The following is a 16131-nucleotide window of genomic DNA, read 5'->3' as shown; positions in this document are numbered from 1 at the left end:
CATGAACAAAGATAAAACCTTCTGGAGGAAAGTTCTGTGGTCAGATGAAACAAAAATTTAGCTGTTTGGCCAAAATACCCAGCAATATGTTTGGAGGAGAAAAGGTGAGGCCTTTGATCCCAGGAACACCACCCCTACCGTCAAGCATGGTGGTGGTCGTATTATGCTCTGGGCCTGTTTTGCTGCCAATGGAACCCAGCCGATTTGCTCACATTTTCAGTGGAGCCATAATAAATTCATAAAAGAACCAAACTTCATGAATGTGTTTTTATGAAACACAAGTGTGCTGGTGAGAACAGCAGCAGCAAATGAAGATACAGGATGTCTGTCGTGTTAGACAAATCCCATTGTTGATGCAGATGATCACATCTGCTGTACAGATTTCATTTACAAAAGAAGGGTTGGATACGTCTCTTGTTCCCTTATTTGTATTTGACTTTATTAAATGTTTGAATGGGCAGTACGGTGGCGCAGTGGTCTTTCTTTATGGAGTTTGCATATTCCCCTGTGACTGCGTGGGTTCTCTCCGGGTACTCCGGCTTCTTACCGCCTCCAAAGACACACACCTGGGAATAAGCGGTTTGGCATCACTATTTAGTCCCTTGTGTGAATGTTGTTTATCTGTGTTGGGCCTGCGATGAGTTGGCGACTTGTCCAGGGTGTACCCTGCCTTCCGCCCGAGTATAGCTGGGATAGGCTCCAGCATCCCGCAACCCTGAGGGATACAAGCGTACATGTGGTAGATGGAAATGTTTGGATATATTTTGTGTTCGGGGCAGGAGGGGAAGAGGAGACAGAGAGATAACAAATACAGTATATGAAAATGTGATACCAGTAATTACAAAGAAAAACTAATTAGTGAAGTAGATGGTAAAGACAACAAATATTATTACACAACAATTGAAACAAAAACACCAATACAAATAACAACATTGAACTAGAAGAGGCAATTCCTGAAGGAATTGTGTATGAATGTAGTATGAATGTAAGAATTGTTGGAATGGTTTGAATGTTGAAGAGTTTGAATTTCCAGGAAAACCGGAATTTGGTTTGGAACTTACAAAAAAGGTCCAATTCATTTCAATGGGAATTTCATTGAAATGTGGGAATTTGGGGAAAAAAAGGGATTTATTTATTTTTAAATACTAAAAAAAAAGAGTAATGTCTGAATGAGTGATGATTGGTGGTTGGTTGTTGGTGTTGGAATTTTCATATCGGCCGAGAAATGTTAAAGTAGTAACATGCTGAATTGAAAAATGGCATCACGGAATTTCCTGGAATTTCCGGAAAACCGGGAATTTTTCCAGTTCAAAAAACAACTTTTGTTTTTTGTCCTAATTAAGAGGAATGTTTGGACGGTGGAACGGTTGAAATGCGTTGAAAAAATGTGAAAGGAGTAGTTGCCAGAAAAAAGGGTGGAAATAGGGCTTTGGAAAACCAGAAATTATGGAAAATCCTGGAATTTTTTGGAACTTGGAAAAAGAGTAGTTTGAATGTCCAGAATGGTGGAATATGTTGAAGGTGGAATGGTTTGAATAGTTTGAAAAATGTGGAAATGGTGGAAGTTTGAAAAATGGCCAATTCATTTTGAATGGGGAAAAATGTCCCGGAAAACCTGGAATTCTGGGAATTTTTGGAATGTGTCAAGGGAAAGCCCGCGATTCCTGTATAGGCTGAACCGTTTGAAGTTGGAACGGTTTAAATCGGGTGAAAAATGTGGAAGGTAGAGCGCGCCAAAGTCTGGAGAAGAAGAAGAAGTTGAATAATAAATAGATGAATGTTGGTGTAGAAAAGCATATGTGGGAATGTTTTGGAGCATTCACACAATAACGATGATGAAACAGTACTTACCATATTGTACAAATGTATAAACACAAATGTGCGTACAAAAAACTAAACGGTTTAGCACCATCTTACCTTGCTGATTGTATTGTACCTAATTTTCGGTACCGAAATTTAGGTTCCAAAAACGCAGGCTTATTAGTGACCCCTAGAGCCCCCTAAAAAAGTGTGCCGCCTATAGAGCGTTTTCTATTTGGACTCCAGTACTCTGGAATGTTCTATCGCCAATAGTTTGAGACGTTCGCTCAGTAGAAGCAATCAAGTCCCGACTTAATACTCACTTCTATGCTCTAGCTTGTGCATAGATGGATCCTGTTTAGACCAGTTGACCTGCCGCTCCTCTGCTTTGTCCCTCCCCTCCTGCCTGGAGAGGACACCAGGTGGTCAGGAATCATTTCTGGCGAGGTAGCAGTCTGGAGGAAGTGCTAGCTGAGCAGAGTTGTGATCCAAAGAGAATCAGTCTTCCACCCTGACTATTTGATGGCTTCCGGGTGGACTGGACTCTCACAATATCTATTCATGAAAAGAAGAATAACAGATTTAGAATAAAACACTTTATTGTCATTAAACATGAGAGCATGGCCAAAATACAGCTACTCTGTTAATATATAAGTAGACATGAGTTAACAATGTCTTAAAATGATGTGGGTGAAGGCTTGTGTGAATGTTCCCAAACATTCACAGATATATGGTTTTGTACACCAAAATTAATCTATTATTCTTCTTCTTCTCCAGATTTTGCCACGCTCTACCTTCCACATTTTTCATCCGATTCAAACCGTTCCAACTTCAAACTGGTCCGCCTATTTAGGACTTGCGAGATTTCCCTTGACAAATTCCAAAGATTCCCACAATTCACGGTTCTCCGGGACATTTTTCCCCTTCAAAATGAATTGCCATTTTTCAAACTTCCATTTCCACATTTTACAACCGATTCAAGCCATTCCACCTTCAACACATTCCACTCATCCTGGACATTCAAACTATCATTTTGCCAAGTTCTAAAAAATTCCAGGAATTCCCAGGATTCCCATTTTTTCTGTTGACTACTCTCTCCACATTTTTCAACCGTTCCACCTTCAAAACATTCTTCTTAATCAGAACAAAAAACAAAGTAGTTATGAACTGGGAAAATCCTTGGTTTTCCAGAAATTCCAGGAATTCCTTAATACCATTTCTCAATTAAAAATGTTACTACTTCAACATTTCTCGACCGATTTGAAAATTTCCAACACCAACCATTCAGAACATTAAAATGATTTAGCATTTTCAAAAAATAATTCCCGCTTTTCCCGAAATTCCCTTTTAATTGAATGGGACATTTTTCAAAGTTCCACAACCCCCACATTATTTATCCGATTCAAACCGTTCCAACTTCAAAAATATTCAGCCTGTTCAGGAATTGTGTGCTCTCCTTCAATAATAATAATTTAAAAAAAAACGGATTTCCAAGAATTCCCAGTTTTTAGGGACATTTCCCCATTCATAATGAATTATCCATTTTTCAAACATCTACAACTCCCACATTTTTTAACCGAAATCAAACCATTCCACCTTCAACACATTCAATTCATCCTGGAAATTCAAACAACCATTTTTCCACCTTCAACAAATTTCCAGGAATTCCTGTTTTTTTCTTACCTTATCTCCAACCTTTTTTAGTGCGACGACTCCTTTCACATTTTTCAACCCACTTCAAGCGTCCACCGTCAAAACATTCCTCTCAGTCAAGACAAAAAAATAAAGTTGGTTTAAAGACTTGAAAAATCCCTGAAATTCCATAATACCATTTTTCAATTAAAACACTGTTACTATTTCAACATTTCTCGACCGATTTGAAAAATTCCAACACCAACCATTCAGAACATTCAAATGTTTTAGCATTTTCAAAAAATAATTCCCGCTTTTCCCGAAATTCCCTTTGAATTGAACGAGACCTTTTTTCAAAGTTCCACAACCCCCACATTTTTTATCCGATTCAAACCGTTCCAACTTTAAAATATTCAGCCTGTTCAGGAATTGTGTTCTCTACTTCAATAATTAAAAACAATTCCCGGATTTCCTAGAATTCCCAGTTTTTAGGGACATTTTCTCCATTCAAAATTAATTATCCATTTTTCAAACTTCCACAATTCCCAAATTTTTCAACCGATTCAAACCATTCCACCTTCAACACATTCAATTCATCCTGGAAATTTAAACAACCATTTTTCCACCTTCAACACATTTCCAGGAATTCCTGTTTTTTTCTTACCTTATCTCCAACCTTTTTTAGTGCGATGACTCCTTTCACATTTTTCAACCCATTTCAAGCGTTCCACCGTCAAAACATTCCTCTTAGTCAAGACAAAAAAATCAAGTTGGTTTAAGGACTTGAAAAATTCCCGGTTTTCCCGAAATTCCGTAATACCATTTTTCAATTAAAAAACTGTTACTATTTCAACATTTCTCGACCAATTTGAAAAATTCCAACACCAACCATTCGGAACATTAAAATGTTTTAGCATTTTCAAAAAACAATTCCCGCTTTTCCCAGAATTCCTTTTAAAAAGAATAGGACATTTTTGGAAGTTCCACAGCCCCCACATTTTTTATCCGATTCAAACCGTTCGAACTTCAAAATATTCAGCCTGTTCAGGAATTGTGTTCTCTACTTCAATAATTAAAAACAATTCCCGGATTTCCTAGAATTCACCGTTTTTAGGGACATTTTCTCCATTCAAAATTAATTATCCATTTTTCAAACTTCCACAATTCCCACATTTTTCAACCGATTCAAACCATTTCACCTTCAACACATTCCATTCATCCTGGAAATTCAAACAACCACCTTCAACACATTTCCAGGAATTCCTGTTTTATTCTAACCTTATTTCCAACCTTTTTTGGTGCGATGACTCCTTTCACATTGTTCAACCATTCCAGCCGTTCCACTGTCAAAACATTCCTCTTAGTCAGGACAAAAAAACAAGTTAGTTTAAGGACTTGGAAAATTCCCGGTTTTCCCGAAATTTCGTAATACCATTTTTCAATTAAAAAACTCTTACTACTTCAAAATTTCTTGACCGATTTAAACAATTCCAACACCAACCAATGCAGCTCATTCAGGACATTCATGCTCCTAATCATTTTCAAAATAATCCTGCTTTTCTCAAAATTCCCAAATTTCCAGGAAGTTCCCATTGAAATGAATGGGACATTTTTCCAAGTTGCACAGTACCCACATTTTTCAACCTATTCAAACCATTCCAACATCAACACATTCCACTCATCCTGGATATTCAAACTATCACATTCCCAAACCAAACTAAATTCCGGTTTTCCCGGAAATTCAAACTCTTCAACATTCAAACTGTTCTTACATTCATACTACATTCTGTCAGCATTTCAGTTCAACTTCAGCATTGGAGCATTCACACGCAATTCCTTCAGGAATTGCCTAGTCTCGTTATTCGTTTTATTTTGACATTGTTTCAAGTTGTTGTGCACTGGGGATTAGATCGTAAACTTGTGTGTTTTTTCTTGCATATATGGATCCTGTTTAGACCAGTTGACCTGCTGCTTCTCAGTTTTGACCCTCCCCCCCTGCCTGGAGATGTCACCAGGTGGCCAGGGATCATTTCTGGAGAGGTCGCAGTCTGGAGGACTTGGTGAAGAATTTTTTAACTATTTATTTTATTTTGACATTGTTTCAAGTTGTTGTGCACTGGGGATTAGATCGTAAACTTGTGTTTTTTCTTGAGTGTGATGCCATGTTTGTTGCAGGTGTTTGAAAGAAAAAAAACAACCTCTCTCATTATGCCCCCCCCCCCCCCCCCCCCCTGTGCAACCTACTAATAAAAGTCTCAATCAATCAAAAAAAAAACCCCAGGTCAAGTCAGAGTTCATACAGGACCCCCAAACATAGCTGGCCCTGTCTATGCCTGTAACAGTTGAGTTGTTTCCTTTTATTGACATATTGTTTCAGGTTCAAAAAGGAGATTGCGCTTCTCAATGTGATTCAAGATGGAGTGCCAAACCCAAAAAAAAAAAAAAAGTAATCCAGTAAATGTTTCAAAAATGTTTGAAAAGGTAGCACATCCCAAAATTAAGACTAGTAGGACAAAATACTCACATTTCACTTGATTTATTGCTCACATCAAAAAAGAGGAACGCTTACGCGTTTCGGCACGCTCTGACGAAGGCCACGTGCCGAAACGCGTAAGCGTTCCTCTTTTTTGATGTGAGCAATAAATCAAGTGAAATGTGAGTATTTTGTCCTACTAGTCTTAATATTGTTTCAGGTGTTTGTGCACTGGGGATGAGATTGTCGTGTCTGACGCCCACTCCGCAGCAGTAGGTGGCGGTAATGCACCATTAAGAACGCCAAACACTAAACAGAAGTACGTCGTCCTTGCGCATGCGCCTACTGAGCCGCTTCCGGTAGACAGAGCTTTGTGTAGAGACGAGCAACATAGTGTGGTCTATATGTTTGTGGTCATTCCTGCATTTATACTTTCTACTTATTTGTTTATCGCACGACTAACTACATTTTGTTAATTTTTTCGTGTCAGGATAAACTCGCCTCGGTGAACTGAAGCTTTTCAGGCTAGCTTAGCTCGCTAGTTAGCTTAGCTCGCTAGTTAGCTTAGCGTTGTCAACACATCGCTAAGCAGAGAAAATGTGTAATGTACAAATGTTGAGAGTGTTGGTGAATCAGCGACTAAATGAGGCTGTGGAAGAAATATTTGTAGTGTTGGAAAGAACGATAGCAGAGTACGAAGATGAACTTTCCCGAACAAAAGAGGAGAAGGAGCGACAACGTCAACTACTGGACGCTGTTTTCAAGAAGCTGCCGAGAACAGGTTTGTTTACTTCTTACTCTCACATGTTTACTAACTTTATATTTGTTAGCAGAGATGTGTCGACAGCAGTCCTCGCGTGGTAAACTCGGTTCTCTTAACAGGACTTGTTCTTTCTCGATAAGTAGGACAGACAACTTAGTCACCACAGAACACTGCCGGCTAGTGGTCATTGTGAGAATGACACGAGAGCACACAATATATACAGTCGTGGTCAAAAGTTTACATACACTTGTAAAGAACATAATGTCATGGCTGTCTTGAGTTTCCAATCATTTCTACAACTCTTATTTTTTGTGATAGAGTGATTGGAGCACATACTTGTTGGTCACAAAAAAACATTCATGAAGTTTGGTTCTTTATGAATTTATTATGGGTCTACTGAAAATGTGAGCAAATGTGCTGGGTCAAAAGCATACATACAGCAATGTTAATATTTGGTTACATGTCCCTTGGCAAGTTTCACTGCAATAAGGTGCTTTTGGTAGCCATCCACAAGCTTCTGCTTGAATTTTTGACCACTCCTCTTGACAAAATTGGTGCAGTTCAGCTAAATGTGTTGGTTTTCTGACATGGACTTGTTTCTTCAGCATTGTCCACACGTTTAAGTCAGGACTTTGTGAAGACCATTCTAAAACCTTCATTGTAGCCTGATTTAACCATTCCTTTACCACTTTTGACGTGTGTTTGGGGTCATTGTCCTGTTGGAACACCCAACTAAATTGAGAGCTTTGCCTTCCGGCTCAGCTCCTTCTTCGCCACAACGGATCGATACAGCGTTCTCATTACTGAAGACGCCGCACCGATCCTCCTGTCGATCTCACGATCCACTCTTCCCTCACTCGTGAACAAGACTCAGAGGTACTTGAACTCCTCCACTTGGGGAAGGGTCTCCTCCCCAACCCGGAGATGGCACTCCACCCTTTTCCGGGCGAGAACCATGGACTCAGACTTAGAGGTGCTGATTCTATATGTATATATATATATATATATATATATATATATATATATATATATATATATATATATATATATATATATATATATATATATATATATATATATATATATGTATATATTAGGGGTGTAACGGTACACAACAATTTCGGTTCGGTACGTACCTCGGTTTAGAGGTCACGGTTCGGTTCATTTTCGGTACAGTAAGAAAACAACAAAATATAAATGTTTTGGTTATTTATATACCAAATTTTTAAACAATGGCATAACATACATATACACACAGGGTCCATTGCCAGGGTTAATGTGGTCAACTTATATAAAATAAAAAATAAATAAGATAAGGCTCAGAATGGTTTCTTAACAAAACCTTTCTACATATAAAGTGCTTTTTTTGATTGATTGATTGAGACTTGTATTAGTAGATTGCACAGTACAGTACATATTCTGTACAATTGACCACTAAATGGTAACACCTGAATAAGTTTTTCAACTTGTTTAAGTCGGGGTCCACGTTAATCAACATTAAACTGCATCAAGTTGTTGCTCGGATTAGATAAAATGACAAAACCTTTCTTCTACATATAAAAAGTGCAACATTAAACAGTTTCAAGTCAACTCAGCCTCAGATGAACTTTTCTCCCCCCCCCCCCAGCCTGGCTAACTTGGCAGTAAGAGGATGTATGGGCTTATTGTTCTTCCACCATAGAAGTGGGTCAAATCTAGTTTTTAATGCAATATGGACTTAAATCTGCTGCTATAAAAACATTTGTTATTGCTTAAGCCCTGCCTGACTCGCCGAGGAGAGACTGCTTGAATGTGGTGGTGACGCTTCAAATGAGTTAGCATGTTTGACGTGTTGTCAGAAGCAGCTGCTGAACAATGTCGGCAAACCTCCGTCCTCTATTGTTGTATCGCGCAGCCAAAGTGTTCCCAAACGGGAGATTTAACGAGGCAGGAGGGTCTTCCAGCTCTGGCTTTTACATGTTGTAGTAGCCTGGTCGTTGCTAGCATGCCGTGAGATAGGCTCCAGCACCCCCGCGACCCCGAACGGGACAAGCGGTAGAAAATGGATGGATGGATTGATGGATGTTCCTTTTGAAGGTTTCCTCATTTTTTAAGGTTTCCTTATTTGCTTTTTCTTTTTGGTTTCTTGCTCTTCTTTCTCTTTCTGTTCTTTCTTTTTTGTGTTTAAAGGCCTACTGAAATGAATTTTTTTTATTTAAACGGGGATAGCAGATCTATTCTATGTGTCATACTTGATAATTTCGCGATATTGCCATATTTTTGCTGAAAGGATTTAGTATAGAACAACGACGATAAAGATTGCAACTTTTGGTATCTGATAAAAAAAAAGGCTTGCCCCTACCGGAAGTAGCGTGACGTAGTTAATTGAACATATACGCAAAGTTCCCTATTGTTTACAATGATGGCCGCATGAAGTGAGAGAGATTCGGACCGAGAAAGCGACAATTTCCCCATTAATTTGAGCGAGGATGAAAGATTTGTGGATGAGTAAAGTGCAAGTGAAGGACTAGTGGGGAGTTGAAGCTATTCAGATAGGGAAGATGCTGTGAGAGCCGGGGGTGACCTGATATTCAGCTGGGAATGACTACAACAGTAAATAAACACAAGACATATATATACTCTATTAGCCACAACACAACCAGGCTTATATTTAATATGCCACAAATTAATCCTGCATAAAAACACCTGCGTGTTTGTTATGCTAGCTCCTAGCTCCTCTGCTAGCTCCTAGCTTCATATAACACGCCAATACAATTCAAACACCTGATCAACACACACAATCACTCAGCCCAAAAGACCGTTCACCTAACCCAAGGTTCATAAAGCTCATATATTTTTAAAAAGTTACGTACGTGACGCGCACGTACGGTCAAGCTATCAAATGTTTAGCAGCCAAGGCTGCATACTCACGGTACCTGGTATTCAGCTGGGAATGACTAAAACAGTAAATAAACACAAGACATATATTTACTCTATTAGCCACAACACAACCAGGCTTATATTTAATATGACACAAATTAATCCTGCATAAAAACACCTACGTCTTTGTTATGCTAACTCCTAGCTCCTATGCTAGCTCCTAGCTCCATAGAACACGCCAATACAATTCAAACACCTGATCAACACACACAATCACTCAGCCCAAAAGACCGTTCACCTAACCCAAGGTTCATAAAGCTTATATATTTTAAAAAAGTTACGTACATACGCAAAAAAAAGTTGCGCACATACGGTCAAGCTATCAAATGTTTAGAAGCCAAAGCTGCATACTCACAGTAGCACGTCTGCGTCTTTGTCATCCAAATCAAAGTAATCCTGGTAAGAGTCTGTGTTGTCCCAGTTCTCTACAGGCGTCTGTGGAACGAAGTCAAAAGTCCTCCTGGTTAGAGTCCCTGTTATCCGAGTTCTTCCATCTTGACTGCATCTTTCGGGAATGTAAACAAAGAAGCGCCGGCTGTGTACTGTTGTTGCTGACTACGTTCGAAAAATACGTCCATTTCGCACCGACAACTTTCTTCTTTGCTTGCTCAGCTTCTTTCTCCATAATGCAATGAACATGATTGCAACAGATTCACGAACACAGATGTCCAGAATACTGTGGAATTATGAAATGAAAACAGAGCTTTTTCGTATTGGCTTCAATGTGGAAGGCATACCCGTGTTCGCCGGGCCACGTCACGCGCATACGTCATCCTCAGAGGCGTTTCGAACCGGAAGTTTAGCGGCAAATTTAAAATGTCACTTTATAAGTTAACCCGGCCGTATTGGCATGTGTTATAATGTTAAGATTTCATCATTGATATATAAACTATCACACTGCGTGGTCGGTAGTAGTGGGTTTCAGTAGGCCTTTAATGTCCTTTTTAATTCGCCCACACTGTATTCCTTCAAAGATTTGCAATTTGCAAAGATTCCGTAAAAACAATTTAGAATAGAATAGAATAGAAAGTACTTTATTGATCCCTGGGGGAAATTCAGCACCACAGTTCACTCACAATAGACAATAATAAATATAAATAAATAATATAATATAATATATATAATGTATATATAATATATAAATAACATAAATATATTCTACATATACTCTACATTTAAAGGCCTACTGAAATGAATTTTTTTTATTTAAACGGGGATAGCAGATCTATTCTATGTGTCATACTTGATCATTTCGCGATATTGCCATATTTTTGCTGAAAGGATTTAGTATAGAACAACGACGATAAAGATTGCAACTTTTGGTATCTGATAAAAAAAAAAGGCTTGCCCCTTTCGGAAGTAGCGTGACGTAGTCAGTTGAACATATACGCAAAGTTCCCTATTGTTTACAATGATGGCCGCATGAAGTGAGAGAGATTCGGACCGAGAAAGCGACAATTTCCCCATTAATTTGAGCGAGGATGAAAGATTTGTGGATGAGTAAAGTGCAAGTGAAGGACTAGTGGGGAGTTGAAGCTATTCAGATAGGGAAGATGCTGTGAGAGCCGGGGGTGACCTGATATTCAGCTGGGAATGACTACAACAGTAAATAAACACAAGACATATATATACTCTATTAGCCACAACACAACCAGGCTTATATTTAACATGCCACAAATTAATCCTGCATAAAAACACCTACGTGTTTGTTATGCTAGCTCCTAGCTCCTCTGCTAGCTCCTAGCTCCATAGAACACGCCAATACAATTCAAACACCTTATCAGCACACACAATCACTCAGCCCAAAAGACCGTTCACCTAACCCAAGGTTCATAAAGCTTATATATTTTTAAAAAGTTACGTATGTGACGCGCACATACAGTCAAGTTATCAAATGTTTAGCAGCCAAGGCTGCATACTCACGGTACCTGATATTCAGCTGGGAATGACTACAACAGTAAATAAACACAAGACATATATTTACTCTATTAGCCACAACACAACCAGGCTTATATTTAATATGCCACAAATTAATCCTGCATAATAACACCTGCGTGTTTGTTATGCTAGCTCCTAGCTCCTCTGCTAGCTCCTAGCTCCATAGAACACGCCAATACAATTCAAACACCTGATCAACACACACAATCACTCAGCCCAAAAGACCGTTCACCTAACCCAAGGTTCATAAAGCTTATATATTTTTAAAAAGTTACGTACGTGACGCGCACGTACGGTACGGTACGTGTTATGCTAGCTCCTAGCTCCTATGCTAGCTCCTAGCTCCATAGAACACGCCAATACAATTCAAACACCTGATCAACACACACAATCACTCAGCCCAAAAGACCGTTCACCTAACCCAAGGTTCATAAAGCTTATATATTTTAAAAAAGTTACGTACATACGCAAAAAAAAGTTGCGCACATACGGTCAAGCGATCAAATGTTTAGAAGCCAAAGCTGCATACTCACAGTAGCACGTCTGCGTCTTTGTCATCCAAATCAAAGTAATCCTGGTAAGAGTCTGTGTTGTCCCAGTTCTCTACAGGCGTCTGTGTATCGATGTCAAAAGTCCTCCTGGTTAGAGTCCCTGTTATCCGAGTTCTTCCATCTTGACTGCATCTTTCGGGAATGTAAACAAAGAAGCGCCGGCTGTGTACTGTTGTGGCTGACTACGTTCGAAAAATACGTCCATTTCGCACCGACAACTTTCTTCTTTGCTTGCTCAGCTTCCTTCTCCATAATGCAATGAACATGATTGAAACAGATTCACGAACACAGATGTCCAGAATACTGTGGAATTATGAAATGAAAACAGAGCTTTTTCGTATTGGCTTCAATGTGGAAGGCATACCCGTGTTCCCCGGGCCACGTCACGCGCATACGTCATCCTCAGAGGCGTTTCGAACCGGAAGTTTAGCGGCAAATTTAAAATGTCACTTTATAAGTTAACCCGGCCGTATTGGCATGTGTTATAATGTTAAGATTTCATCATTGATATATAAACTATCAGACTGCGTGGTCGGTAGTAGTGGGTTTCAGTAGGCCTTTAAGTGCAGTCAAGGAACATATGCATGTTTCTTGTATCCTGTTCTGTTTTATCCTTTGGTTGTATGAGAAGCTCTCTTATTTGTATGTAAGGCTTTACTGCTCAGGTTATTTTGTCTTTTTTTCATGACTTGTTTTATTACTTCTGTTATCCTTGATGTAAGGTACGGTTACGACATACTGCATGTCAACGTGGCGACTGATAAGATGCTCCAAGACATTATCAGAATATATACTGGTGAAGGACAATGTCTTATTTTAATTGACTAAAGCTGGACTTTTCTAAAGCGTTTGTTTGTTTTCTTGTCTCCGGCAGACGGCTTTGAAGAAAATCTTCCTGAGCAGCAGGAGTGGTCTACCAGGATGGAGCAGGAAGAGGCACAGCCAGCGCACACTAAGGGGGATGAAGAGTACGCAAAACCCCCTTACCTTAAAGGGGACATTAAGGAGCCACAGCTCATTCACATTGAAGAGGAAGATGAGGAGCCACTGCCCCAGCATGTTAAGGAGGAAGGGGAGGAGCCACAGCACCCTCACATTAAAGAAGAGGTGCCAGATTCCCCCATGTCAAAGAGAAAAAGTCACAGCCCATCTACCTTAAAAATTAAGAGGATGAGCCACAAACCCCCTCAAAATAAAGAAGAGGAGGAACACAGCATCAGTCAAGACGGAGAGCATCTTGAAGGACTGGAGGAGGTTGATGTCACCAAGATGCCATTGACCGTTGTCATTGTGAAGAGTGAAGATGATGAGGGTGAAGGTGAGGAGAAGGGAGAGGTGGAGCCTCCAACTCCGCACATGACAACAGAAGCTGATGGAGACCACTGTGGAGGATCACAAGCAGACAAGCTCTTCGCTCCACTATCAGATAGTGACGACATAACGTCACACTCTCCTGACACTGATGATGAAGAAGATGATGACACTGATTATGGAGACTCTAAAGCTGACATGACACGTCGCAGTGACAACAAACACACGAAATGCCCTTACTGTGACAAAACCTTTAAATACCCATGTCATCTGAAAACACACATGAGAACGCACACTGGAGAAAAACCATTCAGGTGCTCAGTTTGCAGTAAAAGCTTCGCACGAAAGGAATGTTTGAAATTACACATGAGACTGCACACTGGTGAAAAAACATTCCTCTGCTCAGTTTGTAGTAAAAGATTCCCTGTAAAGCAAAGTTTGAAAGTACACATGAGAATGCACACCGGAGAAAAACCATTCCTGTGCTCAGTTTGTAGTAAAAGATTCCCTGTAAAGCAAAGTTTGAAAGTACACATGAGAATGCACACTGGAGAAAAACCATTCCTGTGCTCAGTTTGTAGTAAAAGATTCACTATAAAGAAAAGTTTGAAATTACACATGAGACTGCACACTGGAGAGAAACCATTCCTGTGCTCAGCTTGTAGTAAAAGATTCCCTACAAAGCAACGTTTGAAATTACACATGAGAATGCACACTGGAGAAAAAACGTTCATGTGTTTTGTTTGTAATAAGAGATTCACTCAGAAAGGAAATTTGATGACACACATGAAAACACACACCGGAGAAAAAGGGTGAGTTGCAGTGTGTGTGATAAAGATTGTCATATAAGTACCAGTGTAAGAAACACAAGTGTGCTGGTGAGAACAGCAGCACACAAATCACATTGTTGATGCAGATGATCACATCTGCTGTACAGATTTAATTTACAAAAGAAGGGTTTGATACGTCTCTTGTTGCCTTATGGTATTTTACTTTATTAAATGTTTGAATGGGCAGTACGGTGACGCAGTGGTCTTTCTTTATGGAGTTTGCATTTCCCCCTGTGATTGCCGTGCTATAGGCACGCTTGTTTTGTTTGTATCCCGAATGATTGATGGAAAATAAATCTTACCCGCACCTTGCATCAGGAGTTCCGTCTGCATCTTGGGAGAACGACCCGCGCATAAACAACCGTGACAATAATAGCCCCAGAATCAGCGAGAGCGGGGGCGGAAGATGATTCATTGGCAGACAACACGGTAACTGACCCAGGATGATGATCAGTACTTGACCTGAAAACCAATGTTGGGTTAGTTACTGAAAACCAGTAACTAGTTACAGTTACTTTATTTCAAAAGTAACTTAGTTACTTACACCAAAAAGTAATGCGTTGCTGTGAAAAGTAACTAGTTACTTCTTTTCTTCTTTTTTTTTTTAAGGCTCCCGTTAATGCCCTTTTAGCCTACATTTCAGTACTGTTATTGCACTGGAGAATAATACAATCTGTTGATCAACTTGACATGCATTTGCATCACTGAACTCTGCTAAGCAATGTGGTCTACATACAAAGACAAAGATAGGTTTCAAAGGGCCAATATATTTCGGGACAGAACAAATTGACAAAACTATTTTAAATAGCTGCAACATAACATACATAAGTAACAAACCGCATAATAACATGTCACAACATAGCTGTAAACCTGGCTTCACCCAAGGAAGGCACACATGACATGATTATATGTCATGTCACTATATACAGCACACATACTGCTATACACACGCCTAACCAGGCTTTTTTCTCTCTCAAGGAATTGTGAAATAAAATCATGTCTTCAGGAGATCAACACTGTACTGAAGCCCAGAACACTACGCATTTCCCCAGTTTTAGTTTAGAGAAAAGGAAATATTGGCCTGGCCCACTAAGATCCCTCTTTATGTTTGTGAACTTTATAGTCTATACATTTAGAGTGATGTGATAATCAAACACTCTAGAAGTCTAGAATGAAAGTATATAAGAGAATTGACAGAGTGTGTGTACCTTCAGTGCTGAATGATGAGCAGAGGCAGAGTTTGGAGTGTCTTCTTTAGCTCGCTTTCCATGTTTATGTACTCACTTTCCACTGTGTCCAGGTACTTGGAACATGTTCTCCGTGCCATTTGCTGTTTGATGCCCGATATCATGCTAATTAGCTGGCTGAAAGCGGGTGACTCCACTGTAGAAATAGCCTGCATGTCTTCTACCACATACGCTGCAATGGCTCTATCAATGTTGTCCTGGCTAGCAGTCCCTCTGTTAAAATCCAGCCGCTGTTACTGAGGTGGTGGTGGAGGTGGAGGTGAAGTGGCATCGGAGTCTGTGTCTCTCTTTACTAGCTTTGTCGAAGCATGTTGCTTTTGTAGGTGTTTCAGCAGATTTGAATTGCTGTTTTTGGCAGTAGATAGGATCTTTGATCCAAGACAACTTAAATTTAACTAAAATGTTCTTTTCTTTGTGCTCGACAAAAGAAAAGTAGTGAGAATATCTCCATGTTAAGAAACTTGTTAGTAAACACAGACACGCCACGCCCGCCAAAACGCCCCCCCCCCCCCCCCCCACACACACACACACACATACACACACAGCGCGCCTCTTGTGAGACAGGAAGATTCAGAAGGACGACACCGCAGCTCTCCAATAAAACACACTCAGATCTTCTCAGTTTCTAGCCGATACTATATAAAAAATAACGTTAAATAACGCAGTA

General features: G+C 39.7%; 1 protein-coding gene and 1 long non-coding RNA gene across 2 annotated transcripts; one reads left to right on the top strand and one right to left on the bottom strand.

Annotated features, from left to right (window-relative positions):
• Positions 1-558: 558 nt before the first annotated feature.
• LOC133632614 (uncharacterized) lies at positions 559-6781 on the bottom strand. Its single transcript, XR_009821690.1, has 3 exons — positions 6722-6781; positions 2124-2355; positions 559-715 (listed from the first exon to the last, which is right to left on the bottom strand). It is a non-coding gene; the product is annotated as an uncharacterized LOC133632614 (long non-coding RNA).
• On the top strand, positions 6144-14497 carry LOC133632612 (oocyte zinc finger protein XlCOF8.4-like). Its single transcript, XM_062025125.1, has 2 exons — positions 6144-6686; positions 12951-14497. Exons 1-2 carry the CDS (start codon positions 6503-6505, stop codon positions 14201-14203), a joined length of 1437 nt encoding a protein of 478 aa, XP_061881109.1. The 5' UTR covers positions 6144-6502; the 3' UTR covers positions 14204-14497.
• Positions 14498-16131: the final 1634 nt, after the last annotated feature.

The sequence above is a fragment of the Entelurus aequoreus genome, linkage group LG17 (assembly GCF_033978785.1).
Source record: "Entelurus aequoreus isolate RoL-2023_Sb linkage group LG17, RoL_Eaeq_v1.1, whole genome shotgun sequence".
NCBI lineage: Eukaryota > Metazoa > Chordata > Actinopteri > Syngnathiformes > Syngnathidae > Entelurus > Entelurus aequoreus.
Note: the sequence above shows the minus strand (reverse complement) of the source record. Positions and strands in the feature narration are given on the sequence as shown.

What these genes read in the sequence shown, in the direction of transcription:
- LOC133632612 (XM_062025125.1), top strand. Translation starts at nt 6,503, where the DNA reads ATGTGTAATGTACAAATGTTGAGAGTGTTGGTGAATCAGCGACTAAAT. An exon ending in CAAGAAGCTGCCGAGAACAG is followed by an intron (nt 6,687 to 12,950) that starts GTTTGTTTACTT and finishes TGTCTCCGGCAG; the next exon opens with ACGGCTTTGAAGAAAATCTT.